This window comes from Mustela lutreola, chromosome 2 (assembly GCF_030435805.1).
Source record: "Mustela lutreola isolate mMusLut2 chromosome 2, mMusLut2.pri, whole genome shotgun sequence".
Classification (NCBI taxonomy): domain Eukaryota; kingdom Metazoa; phylum Chordata; class Mammalia; order Carnivora; family Mustelidae; genus Mustela; species Mustela lutreola.
Window position 1 is genome coordinate 150,070,126 of NC_081291.1, and position 18,511 is coordinate 150,088,636.

General features: G+C 36.1%; 1 protein-coding gene across 1 annotated transcript in view; it reads right to left on the minus strand.

The window, feature by feature from the left end:
• Positions 1-15,782, minus strand: part of CPB1 (carboxypeptidase B1) — a 35,385-nt gene extending 19,603 nt beyond the window's left edge. The window contains exons 1-3 of the mRNA XM_059165242.1: positions 15,586-15,782; positions 15,403-15,478; positions 8,127-8,251 (exon numbers count right to left, since the gene is read on the minus strand). Of these exons, the coding sequence (XP_059021225.1) occupies positions 8,127-8,251; positions 15,403-15,478; positions 15,586-15,656 (272 nt within the window). The 5' untranslated portion in view covers positions 15,657-15,782. The remainder of the gene's footprint in view (positions 1-8,126; positions 8,252-15,402; positions 15,479-15,585) is intronic.
• Between the last annotated feature and the right edge of the window lie 2,729 nt (positions 15,783-18,511).

An 18,511-nucleotide genomic window follows, 5' to 3' on the forward strand; every position in this document is an offset into this window, starting at 1 on the left:
TCTATTTATTTGACAGAGAGAGATCACAAGTAGGCAGAGAGGCAGGCAGAGAGAGAGGAGGAAGCAGGCTCCCTGCTGAGCAGAGAGCCCTGTGCAGGACTCGATCCCAAGACCCTGAGATCAGGACCCGAGCCGAAGGCAGTGGCTCAACCCACTGAGCCACCCAGGCGCCCCCTTTCTCTAGGTTTTGAGAAAAATATATTGAAAGGTAGAAATTTAGAAATATTAATAAGCTAAATATTTATTAGGCAAAAAATGCTGGGTTAAAGAACTAGTTTTTGCTTGTTTTTCTTTTGGCTGGTTTAAAGTAACCAAAGAATGGTTCTAAAGCAAGGTAGTATGAAAATTGGTGACAGAACTTTGAGGCCTGTGTATTTCTATAAGGGATTGTTTAGGTGAAAGTTTCTATTATAAAAGGCAGGCTGGAATGTGTGGATGTGTGTGACTTCATTTGTCTTTGCTACTGCTGAAAGTATGTTCTGAAAGGACAAAATTTTGTGACCATTAATGTTCTTGATCACAACATTGTGAATATTATGGACAGAAGCTAGTTTGCAGAAGCTTCTATTATCCACAGTCAAGCCTTGAAATGTTTTTATCTGACACAGAGAGAATTGCAGCCACACATCAAAAAGTGTACTTCTCCTGTGGCTGCCCCAAGGGCATTCTGATGAAGTATGTCAGGGACGTCCTCTGAACCTTCCTCCTGGTCTCTTCTTCATTTGGTTAACTTGGGAATGAACTTGTGTCTGTTTGTGGAAAATGCAGTAAATTAATACTAAATGATATTTTCTTCCTAGCAAGTGGCAAATACTGTCTTAAGGTCTTAACTATCTTAAAGTGGTATTACCAAAAAAATAAAAAAAAGGGAAAAGGAGTGGATTTTAAGATTTAGCTTGTGGAAAGAAAATTTCTCCTTGAGCAGCCATTAATACTCTGTTAGTGTATTAGTTTTTATGGCTGCTATAAATTACCACAAATACGGTGATGTAAAACAACATGAATTTATGATTTTGCAGTTCTGTAGGTTAGAAGTCCAACACAGGTCTCAGTGGGCTAAAATCAAAGTGTCAGCAGTGGTGTGCTTTTACCTAAAAGTTCTAGGGAAGAATCTGATTCCCTGCCCTTTCCAGCTTCTAGAAGCTGCCCACATTCCTTGGTTCTTTGCCCTTCTCTTTTAACTTTGAACCCAGCAATGACAGCTCAAGTCTTTTGGATGTCACATCACTCTGACCCCATCTTCTGCCTCCCTCTACCACTTGTAAGAACCCTGTGATCATGTTGGACCTTTCTGGACAATGTAGAATAATCTGCCTATTTTAAGTTCAGCTGCTCAACAACCCTAGTTCCATCTACAAACCTAACTCCTCTTTGGCATGGAACGTGACACATTCAGGTGTTCTGGGGATTAGGATATAGACATTTGGGGCAGGAACACCATTCTGCCTGCTTCAGTTAGGCATTGTTACTATAACAATGATTATAGTAAGTGCTATAATTATATTCAATACCCAAGTTGGATTGTTAGGATAGAATAGAAGTAGAAGGAATCCAGAATTAGAATCAAAAGGTCAGGGGTCATGGTTTTGCCTAACTTATAAATTGGCTTCAGAAAAATCATTTAATCTCTGGGCCTTACTTTTATAATTTTTAGAATGGGGCATTTGATTGGCTGACATTAAATGTCCTTTTCTTTTCTAAAATGCAGTGACTTGACTCAAATCTATAGGCCTTGGTCATAGTTGTCTTTCAAGGTTTATGAAAAAAAATTTAAACTGAAATTTCTGGTTACCATAAACTTCAAAAACTCCAGGAAACACCTAAAATAGATAGTTTAGGAAAATGATTTTCAAATACAACATTTATAAAAACTAAAAAAAAACAAAACCAAAGCAAAACAAGCAAAACAAAAACCTTTGAAACAAAAAAATCGACTGGCCAAAATCTTAAAGAAAACAACTATATACCGAAATCATCAGTTTGAAAGAACAAATGCAGTATAACAAGGTTGAACTTTTCTGGCTGAATGGCAAAACTAAAACTCCAAGAGGCAATGGTAAATGACATCTACTTGAACAATCACTTGAACAAGATTTTTCATTGTCAATGAGTGAGTACAATATCATCTAGGACATTTTGATTGTTAGTGGTGCCCAGAGAAAAGAAATAATCACTTAAATGCTCCCAGGCATTCCACAGCCTCAATTGGATCTAAGACCATAACCATAGGAAGCTCTGCTCTATCAGGAACCACCTGAGTAGAGGGAACAATAGACCTTTCACAAAATATTGCTATCCTTTCTCTGCACCTAATCCTCAAATTCACATTATCTAGGAGAATCAGTGACTATGTAGGGATTAGTGTTTTGTTTGGTAGTTAGATGAGGCATTCTGTTAGAGTCATTACTATGTTAACTATTAAATCTTTACATTAATAATTAGGGCAAAGAAGCATTAAAAAAAAAACAGGCAAACTTCCTGTTAAATTTAAGATGACACCCAGGAGTATAACTACCCTCTAGTAAGTTGCAAAAGAGCATCAAAATGAGGTAGAAGTGTGGTGCTTACTTTTACCTGAAGGCAGAGGATTGACCTCAAATGATCCTTTCCAGCCTTGTGATTATTTGATTTTATTAGATTTAAGACAAAGCACTACTTAAGCTATATTACAAATATTATTATTAAATAATGAGCTTCTATTCTAGGAGATTAAAACAATGCCTCTTAATGTAATAAAGACTGCATTACAGCTCCAAAATAGAGGCGTGTACACTGTTTATACTTTCATATGTTCCTTTTATAGTGCTATCCAACTTCTTTTCTATAAACATGCAGGCTAATTAGATAACAGGGACTCCCCAAAAAACAAGGAACAGAATATCTGAGAAAAGGAGGCATGACTCACTTTTTTCCCCCTTATACATTCTTGAAAAATGAGTATTTGGTTAGTTCCTCTACTACATGCCCATTGCTAGTGACGAACATTGTTATGTACCCATTGCTATCCAAGGACATATTCCTGTCTTAATCTGAAATACACAGAAAAATAATGTTATAGGAAGTTATATTACTAACAATCTCTCCCGGGATTGGATGGGGGCAAAGGCAACATTCCTGTAATTTGTAGGAAGGTATTCTGTGAAAGCCTGCCCACCAAAAAGTCTGTTAACGGCTTCAAAACAATAAGTTGGAGATTTGCACCATCCATTTCCTAGTCTTTCTGTATCTAAGGGTGCAGCATAAACATAAAGATACAGTTATTATTCTTGGTGCACACTTTCTGAATTTTTTCCCATGGCAACTCAGAAATTGGTTAAAGCTTCCAAAGTGATAACAAGTCTTGGTGAAGAGGGATGCAACCATGGAAAAATCTGCAAAGTTATTTTGGTGGAACTTGTGCAGTAGTAGATGGTTCCTGTTGGATATAAACATGATTACAAACTCTTGCCAGCAAGAACCTGTCTAAATACAAATTAGTTACCATATGAGATAATAATGGGATGCACTGCTTACAGTCCCAGCTAGGATATTGCTGGTGTGCTCCTCCAGCAATAAAGTCTCTAGGGACTTATAATTATTTAATATTTAGAAAATTGTATGCTACATGTGTGCTAAGCAGTGAACAGAGAAGCAAAAATTAACAAGAGTTTAGCTCTTGGGGAATTTCCAATGTTCTACATGAGATAACATTCATATCCAATTCCCAAGAAGTTTATCCACTAAAAAAGGATATAAATTTTCCATCTGATAAAGGGAGATTGATATGCAATTAGAAGCCATATTGCTACTTTGTGATATAGGTAGAATTGGGATGTCATTTAGGTAGCTAGGGTTAGCTTATGGTGTCTGATCTTCCTTTTGTTTTTCTCAAAGAATTATAAAGAAACTGTCGTTAAAAAAATATTTTAAAAAAATTACCAAAGGCTCCTAAAGGCTAGGATTTTAAAAGTTCTTCCTAGTGTAATAAGAAGAGCAAAAAGTCACAGACATGAGTCTTAATCAAATTTTGAAACTTAACTGTGTTATATCTTTGTTTTAAAAAGACAGTCCATTCATCTGTTGATGGACATCTAGGTTCTTTCCATAGTTTGTCCATCAACAGATGAATGGATCAAGAAGATGTGGTATATATACACAATGGAATACTATGCAGCCGTCAAAAGAAATGAAATCTTGCCATTTGCGACAACGTGGATGGAACTAGAGCATATCATGCTTAGCGAAATAAGTCAAGCAGAGAAAGACAACTATCATATGATCTCCCTGATATGAGGAAGTGGTGATGCAACATGGGGGCTTAAGTGGGTAGGAGAAGAATCAATGAAACAAGGTGGGATTGGGAGGGAGACAAACCATAAGTGACTCTTAATCTCACAAAACAAACTGAGGGTTGCTGGGGGGAGGGGGTTTGGGAGAAGGGGGTGGGATTATGGACATTGGGGAGGGTATGTGCTTTGGTGAGTGCTGTGAAGTGTGTAAACCTGGTGATTCACAGACCTGTACCCCGGGGATAAAAATATATGTTTATAAAAAATAAAAAATTAAAAACAGAAGAAAAAAAAATAAAAAAAATAAAAAGACAGTCCATTCTTGTGGTCACATTTTGACACTTCCCTTAGGTAGAAGCAGGTAGCTAAGCTATATGAAGCCTGATAATGGGGTTAAGCAAAACAGTTTCTCTTGACCTTTAAGAAATATTTCATTTCTCTCTTAGTATAATAATAAACCATAACAATAGTAATGCCAGTAGCAATTTATTTACATATTGTTTTAGTTCATCTTCACAGTCCTTTGAAAGAGGTATTATATCTTCATATTATGGATAAGGAAATGGAAGTTCAGAAAAATTAAGTAAATTATCTGGGGCGCCTGGGTGGCTCAGTGGTTTAAGCCGCTGCCTTCGGCTCAGGTCATGATCTCAGGGTCCTAGGATCAGGTCCCGCATCGGGCTCTCTGCTCGGCGGAGAGCCTGCTTCCCTCTCTCTCTCTCTCTGCCTGTCTCTCCATCTACTTGTGATTTCTCTCTGTCAAATAAATAAATAAAATCTTTAAAAAAAAAAAAAAAGGGATGCCTGGGTGGCTCAGTTGGACGACTGCCTTCGGCTCAGGTCATGATCCTGGAGTCCCGGGATCGAGTCCCGCATCGGGCTCCCAGCTCCATGGGGAGTCTGCTTCTCTCTCTGACCTTCTCCTCGTTCATGCTCTCTCTCACTGTCTCTCTCAAGTAAATAAATAAAATCTTTAAAAAAAAAAGAAAAATTAAGTAAATTATCTAAGGTTACACATTCAGGAAGTTGCAGAGTTAGGACTTGAATTTGGTTTTTTTGTTTTGTTTTGTTTTTTCCTAGAGCATTTATTTGTTATGTTATATTGTACCACTTCTCCTGAAGAGATACAGACTTTATAGGTAATAATTCTGACATCTTCACTAGCATAAATACTATTTAATATTTTTAAAATGTGAAAAACAAGAGAAAATTTCCGTTAAAAAATTTTAAGTTACATTTACTCAAAATTAATGAAGACTTGAGCTTGTGGTGGGGTACTGTTGGATAAACATTTGAGTGTTCAGGACTGGAGCTTGATACTGCCTGTTTGCTTCTTACTGATCCACTCCTTGGAGGAAGAACTGTTTTGAACAAAATACCTCATTTCTTTCTTCTCTCTAGTGCAGATACCTCCAGGTTAGCGTGATCTCTCCAAGTTCTAAGCTTACCATATTGTCAGTTCTCTGCCTAGAGTATAATTTTTTCCTTTTCTTTGGCTAACTTTGGCTCATTTCAGTTCTCAGGTGAAGACTCATTTCCTCTTGTGGCCTTTGATTCCCAGAGCTGCTCAATTCCCCTATATCTCTAGCACTTCATTCTTCTTAACATCTGTTACACAATTCTGAAATTCTTTGTTTAAAGTTAAATTCTCTGTTTTCCTCTGAAGGGGTTGGGACCATATCTATCCTTTATGGTGCTTGGTACAGGTAGGCACTTACTGTCTGTTTTTTGATCAACAATGGACAACTGCTTCTACTTAGGAAGACACTTTCATCTAAAAAGGGTTACATGGCCCAGTGTGGTATTTGGGGAGAGGAGACATGTGATGATCAGCTTAGCTAACTCTGTTCTAGGCCTCTGGGGAATCACTTTCTTTTTTCTTTTTCTTTTTTTTTTTTCATATTTTCTCTATGACTTCTATCATTAGAAATAGTGGTGAGGGCTGTGGAGGATAAAAGGACAGAGAACCATTCAGTCTGACCCTAATCTTGTCCTTAATCTAAAGGAGTATTAGGAAGAAAAACAAAACTGGAGGTATCACATTTCCGGATTTCAAGTTATATTACAAAGCAGTAGTAATTAAAACAGTATAGTACTGGCATAAAAATAGACACATAGATCAATGGATTACAACAGACAACCTAGAAATAAACCCACAATTATATGGTCAGTAATATTTACAAAAGAGGAATGGATATACAATGGGGAAAAGTCTGTTCAACAAATGATATTGGGAAAACAGGACAGCTAATGCAAAAGAATGAAACTGGCTCACTTTCTTTCACCATCCACAAGAATAAACTCAAAGTGGATTAAAGATCTAGTGTGACAATCAAAAGCATAAAAACTCTAGAAGAGAGAGTATAGGCAGTAGTCTCTCTGACATCAGATGTAGCAACATTTTTCTAGCTATGTCTCCTGAGGCAGGGGAAATAAAGACAAAAATAAACTATTGGGACTATATCAAAATCAAAAGTTTCTGCACAGTGAAGGAAATAATTAACAAAACTAAAAGGCAGCCTATGAAATCAGAGAAAATATTTGAAAATAACATATCTGATAAATGGTTAGTATCCAAATATATAAAGAGCTCTGATACAACCGAATATTGAAAAAAGCAAATAATCCAATTTTAGATGAGCAAAAGAAATGAACAGACATTTCTCCAAAGAAAATATGTAGAGGGACAACAGACATATGAAAAAATGCTCAACATCACTCATCAGGGAAATGCAATCAAAACTACAATGAGATATCACATCACATCTATGAGAATGGTGAAAATCAAACACACAAGAAACAATAAGTGTTGGTGAGGATGTGGAGAAAAAGGAACCCACTTGCACCATTGGTAGGAATGCAAATTGGTGCAGCCATTGTGGAAAAAGTATAGAGGTTCCTCAAAAAATTAAAAATAGAACTACTCTGTGATCCAGGAAGTATATTTACCCCCCAAATGCAAAAACACTAGTTCAAAGGGATACATGTACGTCTACTTTTATTGTGACATTATTTAAAGTAGTCAGCTTATGGAAGCACCCCAAGTGTCTTTCAATAGGTGAATGGATATAGAAGATGTGGCATATATACACAATGGAATATTAGTCTTAAAAAAGAATGGAATTTTGCCATTTCCAACAACATGGATAGAGCTTGAGAATATAATGCTAAGCGAAGTAAGTCAGAGAAGACAAATACTATATGTGGAATTTAAGAAACAAAACAAACAAAGGAAAAACAAAGAGTAGATAGACAAACCAAAAAACAGACTCTTAATTATAGAGAATAAACTGATGGTTACCAGAGGGAGGATAGGTCGGGGAGTGGAGGAAATAGAAGATGGAGATTAAAGAGTATACTTATTATGATGAAAAAACAATCAAATGATAAGAAAATATATGAATGGTTAAGTTGAAATAAATATTGATTGAGTCTGGTATGCATACACAAAAAGTAAGAAGCCTGAGGAGTCCTTAAAGCTCCTAATAGGTCTGGTTGCTCAGTTGGAAGGAAGACTTGATATTATTTGGGACTAAAACTGTGTCTAGCTGATAACAGTGTTCATTGGTTTGGCCTATAGTCTATCTATAACCATTTAGCAGGTCAGATATCTTGCTGAATTGGGGTTCAGGAGTCAAAACCATTTTTTTTTTAAATTGGAATAAGAACTAAACAAAATATCTACCAGGCTTAAAGTCTTACAATTTGGAATCTAGGACCAGTTTTGCCATCAGCTATTTGTGGGGTCTCAGGGAAGCCATGGTCTTGGTCTTACTTTTACTTTCCCAGGGTTATTCAGAGGCTCAGATGAAAGCATACATAGGAGAGAATTTTAATAGCTATAAAACATAAACTTACTCATATTGTAGTTCATTCTGCTCCAGAAAATCTTCCACAGTGAAAATATCTTCTGCTTTTACACGGAAGTCAACTGTACTGTGAGGTTTGATTTGTGTGACAGAATCCGGTTTCCAGAAGTCAATCTGAATAAGGAGAAAAATATATTATGTTTGACACCTATAATTCAGTGATAGTGAATTCAATGATAGTGAGTTATCATCAGCAAGCACACTCTTACTCTACTTCACTGAGTTATTTTCAAACTCAAATTATCCATGAAATCTCTTAAAAATATCTCCTTGAGTGAACAAGAGTTGGGACCAAGCAGTATGTCAATAAAAATGTTTATATATATATATACATATATATACTGATTATCATCAAGCATGAAGAACATATAATTATTTCCCATAATGCTAGTTAATTTCCCATAATACCAGTATTTTATAATGGCTCTTATTCTATTTATTGATTTTCTGGAGCAATTGCTTATTGTGATAGTAGTGTTTGTGATAATGGATAAATGTTCTGAATGAATGATGATGAATTAACTACAGCCACAAAATTTAATAGAAAGAAATTGAGCTTTCCTTTTTACTTTTTAAATGATTTATTTTATTAATTTGTACTTGGAACTCAGCACTCACAGTAATGTGCAGAACCAGGATCTACATCTCTAACCTGTGGAGGATATATTGGAAAGGAAAGTACATCTTTCTCCAGTGGTCATCTTGTCGTCATGGCCAGAAACAAAATGCTCTCAAAGATCCAGACATTTTCATTTGTTCAGTTATTCATCAGCTTTTACTAAGGACCTACTATGTGCTAGGCTTTGTGCCTGAGACTAGGATTACATTAGTGAGCAAATCAAACATAGCTTCTGTTCTTATGGGGGAGATTTTGGAGAAAATTATGCACAAAAATAACAGAATAACATATTTGATAATTCTAATGTTTTTCTTTGTGGATGTGTGGTTTCAAATCTCCTTTTTTCATGGAAAAACATTAACCAAGGGTGTGTTGTCTCTCTCAGGTTTCTGTTTTCTTGTTTCTTCTTTGAGCAGAGGAAAGTGAGCTTGAGATGAGCCTGACAATGGGTCTTTCTCTGCCTCTGATTCTCACCCAATCCCTGTAGGTAATTATGAGCTGGTCTTAGTCTGGAGATGTTACAGGTGATATTTAGGACCATTGCTTGGAAACTTAGAAGCAAGTTTTGGCAATACTTAGAGTTCATTTAATAGAAACTAATAGGTAAGATATTAAGATGACTCAATTTCAGATACACTTGCCTGTGGAGAATCCAATAATCTATGTCTTGTCCTGGTAATCTTCAGACCACTGTAGATGTCTAGTGGGTGCTGAGTGATGAGTCAGGGCTGTAGAGTGTATAAGGGCAGTATGAGGCAGGGACATTGGGACAATATCAGAAGGGATTCCAGAAGAAAAATATGAGCGTGGTTGTCACTAAGGTGTTGAAAGGTGACAGTATTGATGATTTGATAAGGATTGGCTACACAATGTGATCTAGTGAGTCAAAGATGAGAGGATAAAGATGAAAGGTTAAGAGACAGTAGGGGAAATACAAAGACATGCCATGATAAGAACAGAAAAAGCTAGGGGCTGGTGATGAATTCTAGTTAGCCAACACTGTAAAGAGAAGGACACTGAAGACAAGCATATTATGGAAGAAAGCATATTTTTAAAAGTTAACTGAATTTGTGTTTCTAATAAATGCTTATCATTCCAAGATGGGATGGGACAGGAATGTATAGCTTTATTATAGTCACAGAGGTTTAGAATTGGTAGAGCACATAAAGCCCTCCAGGCATCTGTAGGCAACTTGACTGAGCTGCACCCATACATAATGCAGGGACCTTTGAGCATACTCAGGGAACTCCCCACTGTCAAGATCTGCATCTCTGTGTTTGAAAGCTCTTTCCCCTAGAACTGGAAAAAACCAAACTAACAGCTCGCAGCAAGCAGGGGATGGCAAAAAACCCCCAAACAAATAAAACTCTTTCCAGAGACGTGCTCAGCCAGTGACCCTGGAAAATAGATGTCTAAATACTCCAATTCCCTTGTTTTGTAGGTGGGATAAATAATTCTAAGGTGTATGATTTGCACACCCATTTCTTGAGTTCTCTGTTGGATTAAGCTCTAGTCATACTCTGTGCTAACTGTCTTAATAGTATCCCTTTTGTTAGCTGCCTTCCCTTCTCTACATCACTTCTCACTCCTCTACCAGTATTCCCTATATTTCCCACACAAAATCTTTGGCCTGAAATCTTTGATTAAGATTCTGCTTTGAAGAATCTATATTAAGATACTACCTTTTCATATACAGCAGCATATACCTGCATACCGTCTTGGTGATGGTTTTAATACAATCTTGAGTACATTTAGTATCACTTCAGAATAGCCTAATTGCTTTATGAATGGGTTTTCTTTGCTATATTAAGTTGAAAGTTACCTTTCCTAACGTCTTATTTCTTGCTCATTGGTCTTGGTTCTCCTAATTATTGGGAGATTGATCTCTTTCTTTCTATATATTTATCTGCATATCTACATATGCAGATATCTCTATATATGTACAGAGAGAGAGGAGAGGGAGAAAGAAGAGAGAGATACACACAGAGAGAAAGACTTTTAAGATTCTGTAGGGAGAATGATGGATTCTTTAAAATGGGGTAGATAAATCTCATGAAAATGTTCGACAGAAAACTTGCAGACCTAACCTGAGGTACCTTAAGATTTCATTTTGACATGGAGAAGATTGATCAACATATATACCAAAATCCAGCAGTATGAAGTTTTCCAAGTGTGATGCAGACTTACTACTGAAGTTAATTCCCAGTGCTTCTTAGGAGAAATGGAGCCAAAAATCAGAAGCAACTCTATAGCCTCATAGATGTTCACCAATACATGAAGTATGGATACAAATAATAAACTCAAAATGTTATCACAAGGAAGTAAATATACATTTCAGTAATTATCAAGACCTTGTGAATGAGATCTATATCTGAAATATGGAAATAGAGCAAAAGATGATATGAGATATGGAGAATTGAATTATGTGTTAATAATTTATAAAATGGAGGTTATAAAATTATAATTCTAGGAAGCTGAGTTATAAAAAATCATAAAGGACATTTGTTGGAAGGTAATGGGGTATCTTTATGTGATAATACTGTGGGAATGTCAACTTAATCAGCCAGCTGGCTAATAACTGAAGAGCCTTTTTTAATATATTAAGAGACCAGCACAAAAGCAAGATAAAGTAGTGTATCCACTATACATTCTTTTAGGGCTTAGAAGAAAATAAATATTGGTATCAGGAGTCTTTGATTCTTTATAAATTTATATAAATTTGTTTCTTCACATTGCATTTGACTCTAAGTTGAACATCTGATGGACTTTTCATTTATATAATGGAATTTTCTTTTCCTCTTGGAAGAAAAAGTGACTTCTAATTGAGGCTCAGTTCCAGAGAGCAGGGAAGAACTTAGTAGAAAAATATAGTGGGGGTAATGGGAACCCTGGAAGACTGTAATGATGTTACTTTGGCCATAGATTAACTTGCACCTTATCATAGAGAAACAAGGTTCAAGAAAGCATAGAGAAAAGAGAATAGGTTTTGTGGTTAATGTCTCCAATAGAGGAACAAGTGCAACTCTGATTGCAAGGAGATGAAATAAAACACTTACTGTATAATTACAGATGAAAAGGGGAGGCTACCAGTGTCCCATGTGGTCACAGCTCTCCTGTACATTCAGCTTATAAAAGGATATGTTCAAAAGCTGGGAGGAAGGACACATGGCCAAGGATGAATACAAAGACTAGATGCCCTTGTAATGATCTTATCAGGAAGGCTACAGTCCAGACTATGCTGCACTTGCAAGATTGCTGAGGAGAATAAAAATCTTTTCATTCATGTTGGAAATAAAATGAATAAAGAACAAACATGCAGTCCCATTGCTTGGAACTAAAGCTTGATGTTTGCAGCTGGGAGAGAGAAAGTCACTCTATTTAACTATTGTTTGACTTTTGTCTTTTCTCAGGGGGTATACTATTTCTTGTTTCTTCTATTTCTAGAGAGATAAAATAACCATAAGTAAAAAAATTTTCACATGTTAGGATTTTTAGCAGAAACACCTTCTTTGGAAAGAGAATATTGAGGCCCAAGATAGATGAGGAGAGAATGGATTATACTGGCCATGTAAATTGCATTCAAGATTCCAGTTCTAAAGATGGTAATAATAACAAATACTTCTATAGATATCATTATATAAGTTCTTTCTAAGTGATTTAAAGATTTAGAGGACTTAATGTAAGTCCTTTAAATCTCACAACAATCCTATAAGGTAAATACTAGTATTCTCATTTGACAAAATAGAAAGTTGAGACCCAGAGAGGTATCCAAGGTCCAGCTAGCAAGTGGTAGAGCCAGGAATTGAATCCAGGAGTCTGAGTCCAGGTTCTCTGCTCTCGACTATTTTAAAATGCTGAATCTTAGGTAACTAAAAAAATAACTGCATGTGTGATTGCAGAAATTTCTCAGCACCCTTGGAGGAATCAGAGCTTGAAGGAATCACTAAAGAGTGGAGAGGGTAAATCTTGGATTTCAGAAATAGGAAAACAGGTGAATTCCAGAAGCAGGAGCTCCTTGGGGCCTGGTGTGGATTCTGGCAAAGCTGCAGAGTAAACTGGAAGTAGATGGATTGTGAATGTTCAGAAAAGGAAGCTATGATCCCTGGGAGCCAACATGGTTTAAAGCAAGAGTGAGTCAGGCCTAATGAACTTCATCTTATTATTGAAAAAGACCACTATCCTGATGGAATGCTGAATCTGGATCTTAGCAAAACATTTGACCAAGTCTCTGCATTTATATTCTTTGTAAGCTGGAAAATACAATGTTAGCTACAGCTAACAGTAATGTGGATACTTGAGCAAACTTACCTGAGGATGGTTGGTTAATGCATCACTTTTAGTACTTAACACATTGGAAACTCATGATAAGTATGTATTGAATGAATAAGCCATGAAGGAGGCCTCTAATTCTGTGGTGACCCCTCATTCACCTAATATTTTTATCAGTGACAAAGATAAAAGTTGGAAAGTCATGCTTGTCAAACTTCTGGTAATATAAAGTTAGGGAGAAGAATTATTTCCCTGGGTGACTGAATTCATTATAAAAATGATCTCAACCTGCTGAAAACAGGCTATAAAGACATATTTAACAGGGTAAATCCAAAATCCTGCATTTAGGTTAAAAAATAAATTAGGCAAGAAGAAGTAATATCTTGTTTGAAGGTGATTCATGTGAAAAAAGAATAACCTAGTGGTTTCAATTGGCCAATATATTTGTTATAACCTAAGATTATTCTGTAAACTGTTCAAGATGTTGAAAAGAATCTCAGGCCTCCTTAATAAATGTCCATTTTACAGATGAAGACAGGCAATGGTCCTGCAGTATGTATTAATCAGAGCATAGCTAGGGGTCCATTGTCAATTCTGAAAGCTACATTTTAAAAAAGAAATATAGACAGAAAGATTGAGCTATATCCAGAGGTGACCAGAATGATCAGGTGTCTGTAAACCCATGCTAAGAGAAATTATAAAAGGCCTAGAATAAATAAATTTTAGAGGGTGAAGGGCCATCTGTACCCCAATGTTTATAGCAGCAATGGCCACGGTCGCCAAACTGTTGAAAGAACCAAGATGCCCCTCAACGGATGAATGGATAAGGAAGATGTGGTCCATATACACTGTGGAGTATTATGCCTCCATCAGAAAGGATGAATACCCAACTTTTGTAGCAACATGGACGGGACTGGAAGACATTATGCTGAGTGAAATAAGTCAAGCAGAGAGAGTCAGTTATCATATGGTTTCACTTATTTGTGAAGCATAACACATAACATGGAGGACATGGGGAGATGGAGAGGAGAAGGGAGTTGAGGGAAATTGGAAGGGGAGATGAACCATGAGAGACTATGGGCTCTGAAAAACAATCTGAGGGTTTTGAAGGGGCGGGGGGTCTGAGGTTGGAGGAGCCAGGTGGTGGGTATTATGGAGGGCATGTATTGCATGGAGCACTGGGTGTGGTGCATAAACAATGAATTCTGTTACGCTGAAAAGAAATAAATTAAAAATAAAATAAAATAAAACAAATTTTAGAGGGTGATACACAATATTTGGCTCAGCTAGGTCCAATGGGCTAGAGTTGGAGAAGGTAGATTTTAGCTTCATATAACAATTGGAATGACTTGTAAGGCAAATGGGCTACTTTGAAAGCAGTATTCCTGCTATCCCTGGAGGTGCTCAAGCAGGTGTTGTTGGAACTAAAAACCAGGGATGATATTTCTATGGAGGAAATTCCAGGTTTGAGTTGGAATAAATGACTTTATTTTCTTTAAATTCTAAACTTTTGAATCTGTTTCAGATTATGATACTCTATCTTCTTTTTTCTCCCCATACCTTAAAAGCTAAAAGAAAAAAAACTATAAAAAGGTAGATAGATAGATAGATAGATATAGATATAGATATAAATATAGATATAGATATAAATAGGAGATGGATATTTAGGGGCTAGCAAATTATTTTGGTTTATATTTCATGAGGAAACAGGTTTGGCCCAAGTGAACCATTTGTGGTCAGCAATAGCTTCCTGTTAAATGCATATGTAATTAAAAATATCAGTTCTCACCCCATATACAGTGGATTTTTAAAAAATTAGCATAGAGATTTTGGTTTATTGAAAGTAAAAACAAATATGGAAATCATTCATGGCTTTTACCTCCTTTGCCCGCCCCAGCCCTTCATGTCATATCGTTAAGAGAGCCTGAATCAAGGTCATGAAAACTCAAGCTGTTTGATTTGGAATGAAAGAAAATCAAAGGGAACAGATGATACATGGGATGTGGAAATGAATTTCAAGTTGGACAGAAGCCCAGTTTTTCAGTAATATCCAAGTTGATCATTTTTCACTTTTGCCTTAGAAGGCAAGTGACTGTACATTAGATGTACTGTGACCTTTGTGGCAGTTCCATCTCATCCAGTTGTCATGTCCTGTCAGCTCCTTAAAATGTTTTCATGGATTTATAATACTGTAGGGCCATGAAAATCTAATTTAGGCAGAAAAGAAGGTATCATGGCATTAAATGTTTGTTTTTTTTTCAAGTTATTTCTTGCTGTGGTTAATATTTTAGTCATTCTTCCTTTTATGGAATCACAGTACATTCTAAGATTTTAAAGTAAGTGTAAAGCAAACCTGTACTACAGGATTATTACTTACTTGGGTGGTGCTGGCCAACTTATGGAGTAAGTTGATGTGATTTTCATCTTCAACATTGACCCGGAACACCTTCTCACTGAATGGTGAGATAGCAGAAGACAAAATTTAAAATTGGGTAGTGCATTCACATTTTTTGGGATAGCAAGGAAGAGGACTTAATCTTTTAAGGAGTTGCTTACTTACCCTTCAAAGTGCTCACCAGAATGGTGAGAAGATGCTAGGGCCAGAGTCACAAGAAGCAAGAATGTCAGCATTGTGACTGACTAGATCCTTTGGGTGTGTTTTACCTGCTTTTATAGTCCAAGGTGTTCTTTGTTTTCTTCTTCTGATTGCAGATAGGCACTATCAAATTTTGATTAATGGTTTTCCTAGCATTATTGCCTTGGTAGCTGTGTAAAGTCAGAGAGGATATCTCTCTCAACACCTGTGGATACAGAGCAAATAATCTCAAGTTCAACCCATCTAGTTTAGATGTCAGACCTTGAATAGTTGGGAGCTAAATGAGTTTTAAATAAAATACATTTTTTAGTCATTTTTGTAGTATTTTTTTTTCATTTTGAATTGAGTATAACATACAATGATTTAAGTGTAATAGTTGATGACTTTTGACAAGTGCATACATTCATGTAACAAAGATCCCAGTGAAGGTATAGAACATTTTCATCACCCTAAGAAGTTCTTTTGAGCATCATTCCAGTCTCTTTCTGTATTCCCCTCAGGAAATCAATATTTGGATCTCTAGCTTCATATATTAGTTTTGCCTGAAGTACAGGCAAAACTTCATGTAAATAAGGTCATACCATAAATATTCCTTTGTGTATGGATTCTTTCATTCAAGGTACTGTTTTTATGATATATTAGTATTTTTGTTTGCATTATTAACTTGTTCTTTAATATTAAGTAATGTTTTATTGTATGAATATACCACAGTTTGTTTATCCATTTTCCTGTTGATGGATATTTGTGTTGTTTCCAATTTGGTGTTACTATGAATAGAGCTGCAGTAAACATTTTTGTACAGACCTTTTTGTTGGCATGTTTTCACTTTGGGGGAGTAAATATCTTTAGAGTGGAATTGCTAAATATTAATGTAGGTGAGGGTTTAACATAATAAGAATCTGTCATACATTTTCCCATAGTAGTTGTTCCATTTTAGGCTTCTATCAGTGTCCAGTAGTTATTCCATTTTAAGCTTCTACCAGTGTCCAGTAGCTCTCCATTTTCTCCAGGATTTTGGTATTTTTAGTCTTTAATTTTGACAATTCTGGAGAGTATGCTGTGTTATCTAATTGTGCTTTTAATTTGTATTTTCCTGGTACTAATGATGTTGAATATTTTTTCATATATATAGGACCATTTGTAAATCTTTTTTTGTGAAGGATCTGTTGAAGTTATTTGCCTTTTTAAAGAAAGTTGTTATTTGGCTTTATTATTGCGTTGTAGCAGTTCTTTATATATTCTGGATACAAGTCCTTTATTAGAAATGTATATCACGAATATTTCTTCTCAGTATGTAACTTTTATTTTCATTTTCTCAATTTTATCTTTTGATGAGCAGAAGTTTTAAATTTTTTTTTTTAAAGATTTTATTTATTTATTTGTAAGAGAGAGAGATTGAGAGCGAGCACAGGCAGACAGAGTGGAAGGCAGAGTCAGAGGGAGAAGCAGGCTCCCTGCGGAGCAAGGAGCCCGATGTGGGACTCGATCCCAGGACGCTGGGATCATGACCTGAGCCGAAGGCAGCTGCTTAACCAACTGAGCCACCCAGGCGTCCCAAGTTTTAAATTTTGATGAAGTTTCAGGTTATCCATGTTTTTCTTTATAGTTCATGCCTTTTACATTCTTTCCAAGCAATCTTTCCTATCCCAAGTTCTCAAACGTATTTGCTTACATTTTCTTATAAAGAGCTTTGTCATTTGGGTCTTATGTATGGTATAAGGTAGGGATCAAAAAAATTTAATTAATTAATTTATTTAGATTTTATTTATTTATTGACAGAGAGAGAGCATGCAAGTAGTCAGAGTGGCAGACAGAAGGAGAGGGAGAAGCAGGCTCTCAGCTGAGCAGAGAGCCTGATACAGGGCTCGATCCCAGGACCCCAGGGTCATTACCTGAGCTGAAGACAGCCGCTTAACGGACAGAGCCACCCAGGTACCCTGATCAACAAAACTTTTAATATATGGATATCCAGTAGATCCAGTACTATATATAGAGCAGACTTCTTTACCCATTTAATTAACTTGGGTTTCTATGTCAAAAGTTATTTGGCTATATATATGTGGTGTAATTTTGGACTTTCTATTATGTCCCATTGAACTATTTGTTTAGTTTTATATAATTATTACAGTGTCTTGATTTTTTTACTTTATAGTAAGACTTAAGGTCAAATAATATGTAAATCCCACAACTTCATTCTTTTCCAAGTTTGATTCCAAATACTTTACCTTTCTATTTATATTTTAGTATTAACTTATCAATTTCAATGAAAAATTTTGCTGGAATTTTGATTGCGATTGCACTGAATCTATAGATCAATTTGGGGAGAACTGATATAATTACAATATTTAGTCTTCGGCTCTTACATATGTCATCTCTATATATTAATCTGGGTCTTTGTCAAAAAGTGGAAGGGTCTGGGTTTTTATCCTACTTACAAGATACAAAGTTATCCTGTTCCAGTTTCATAGAGCTGGCAGAAGATGTGAAACTTCTGGGTCAGAAGCAAAGGGCTTTATTATATATGGTCTAGCAGACAGCATAGACTTTGTGTGTCAGTCCTTTAATTTCCCTGTCCTTTGGGGGATGATGTAAAGGCATTCCAGCTAGATACTGGGTGCAGAGGTTTGTGTCACAGTTGAGGTATACTGAGTTTAGGAAACTCTCAATCTCACGAGGCAGCTGCTAGCAAATCTGCTCAACTTTTGTCTTACAGGAGACATTAGCTTTATTGTCCTATAAAACAGAACTTCTCTTTGCCCCAAAGGGAGATGTTTTCTACACTCTTTGCTATATAAACATTTTTTGAAAAGATAGTCCAGAATAAAATCTGCCATAGGATGTGCTGAAAGAGAGGGATCCATGGAGAATTTTCTCAACAATACCTACCTTT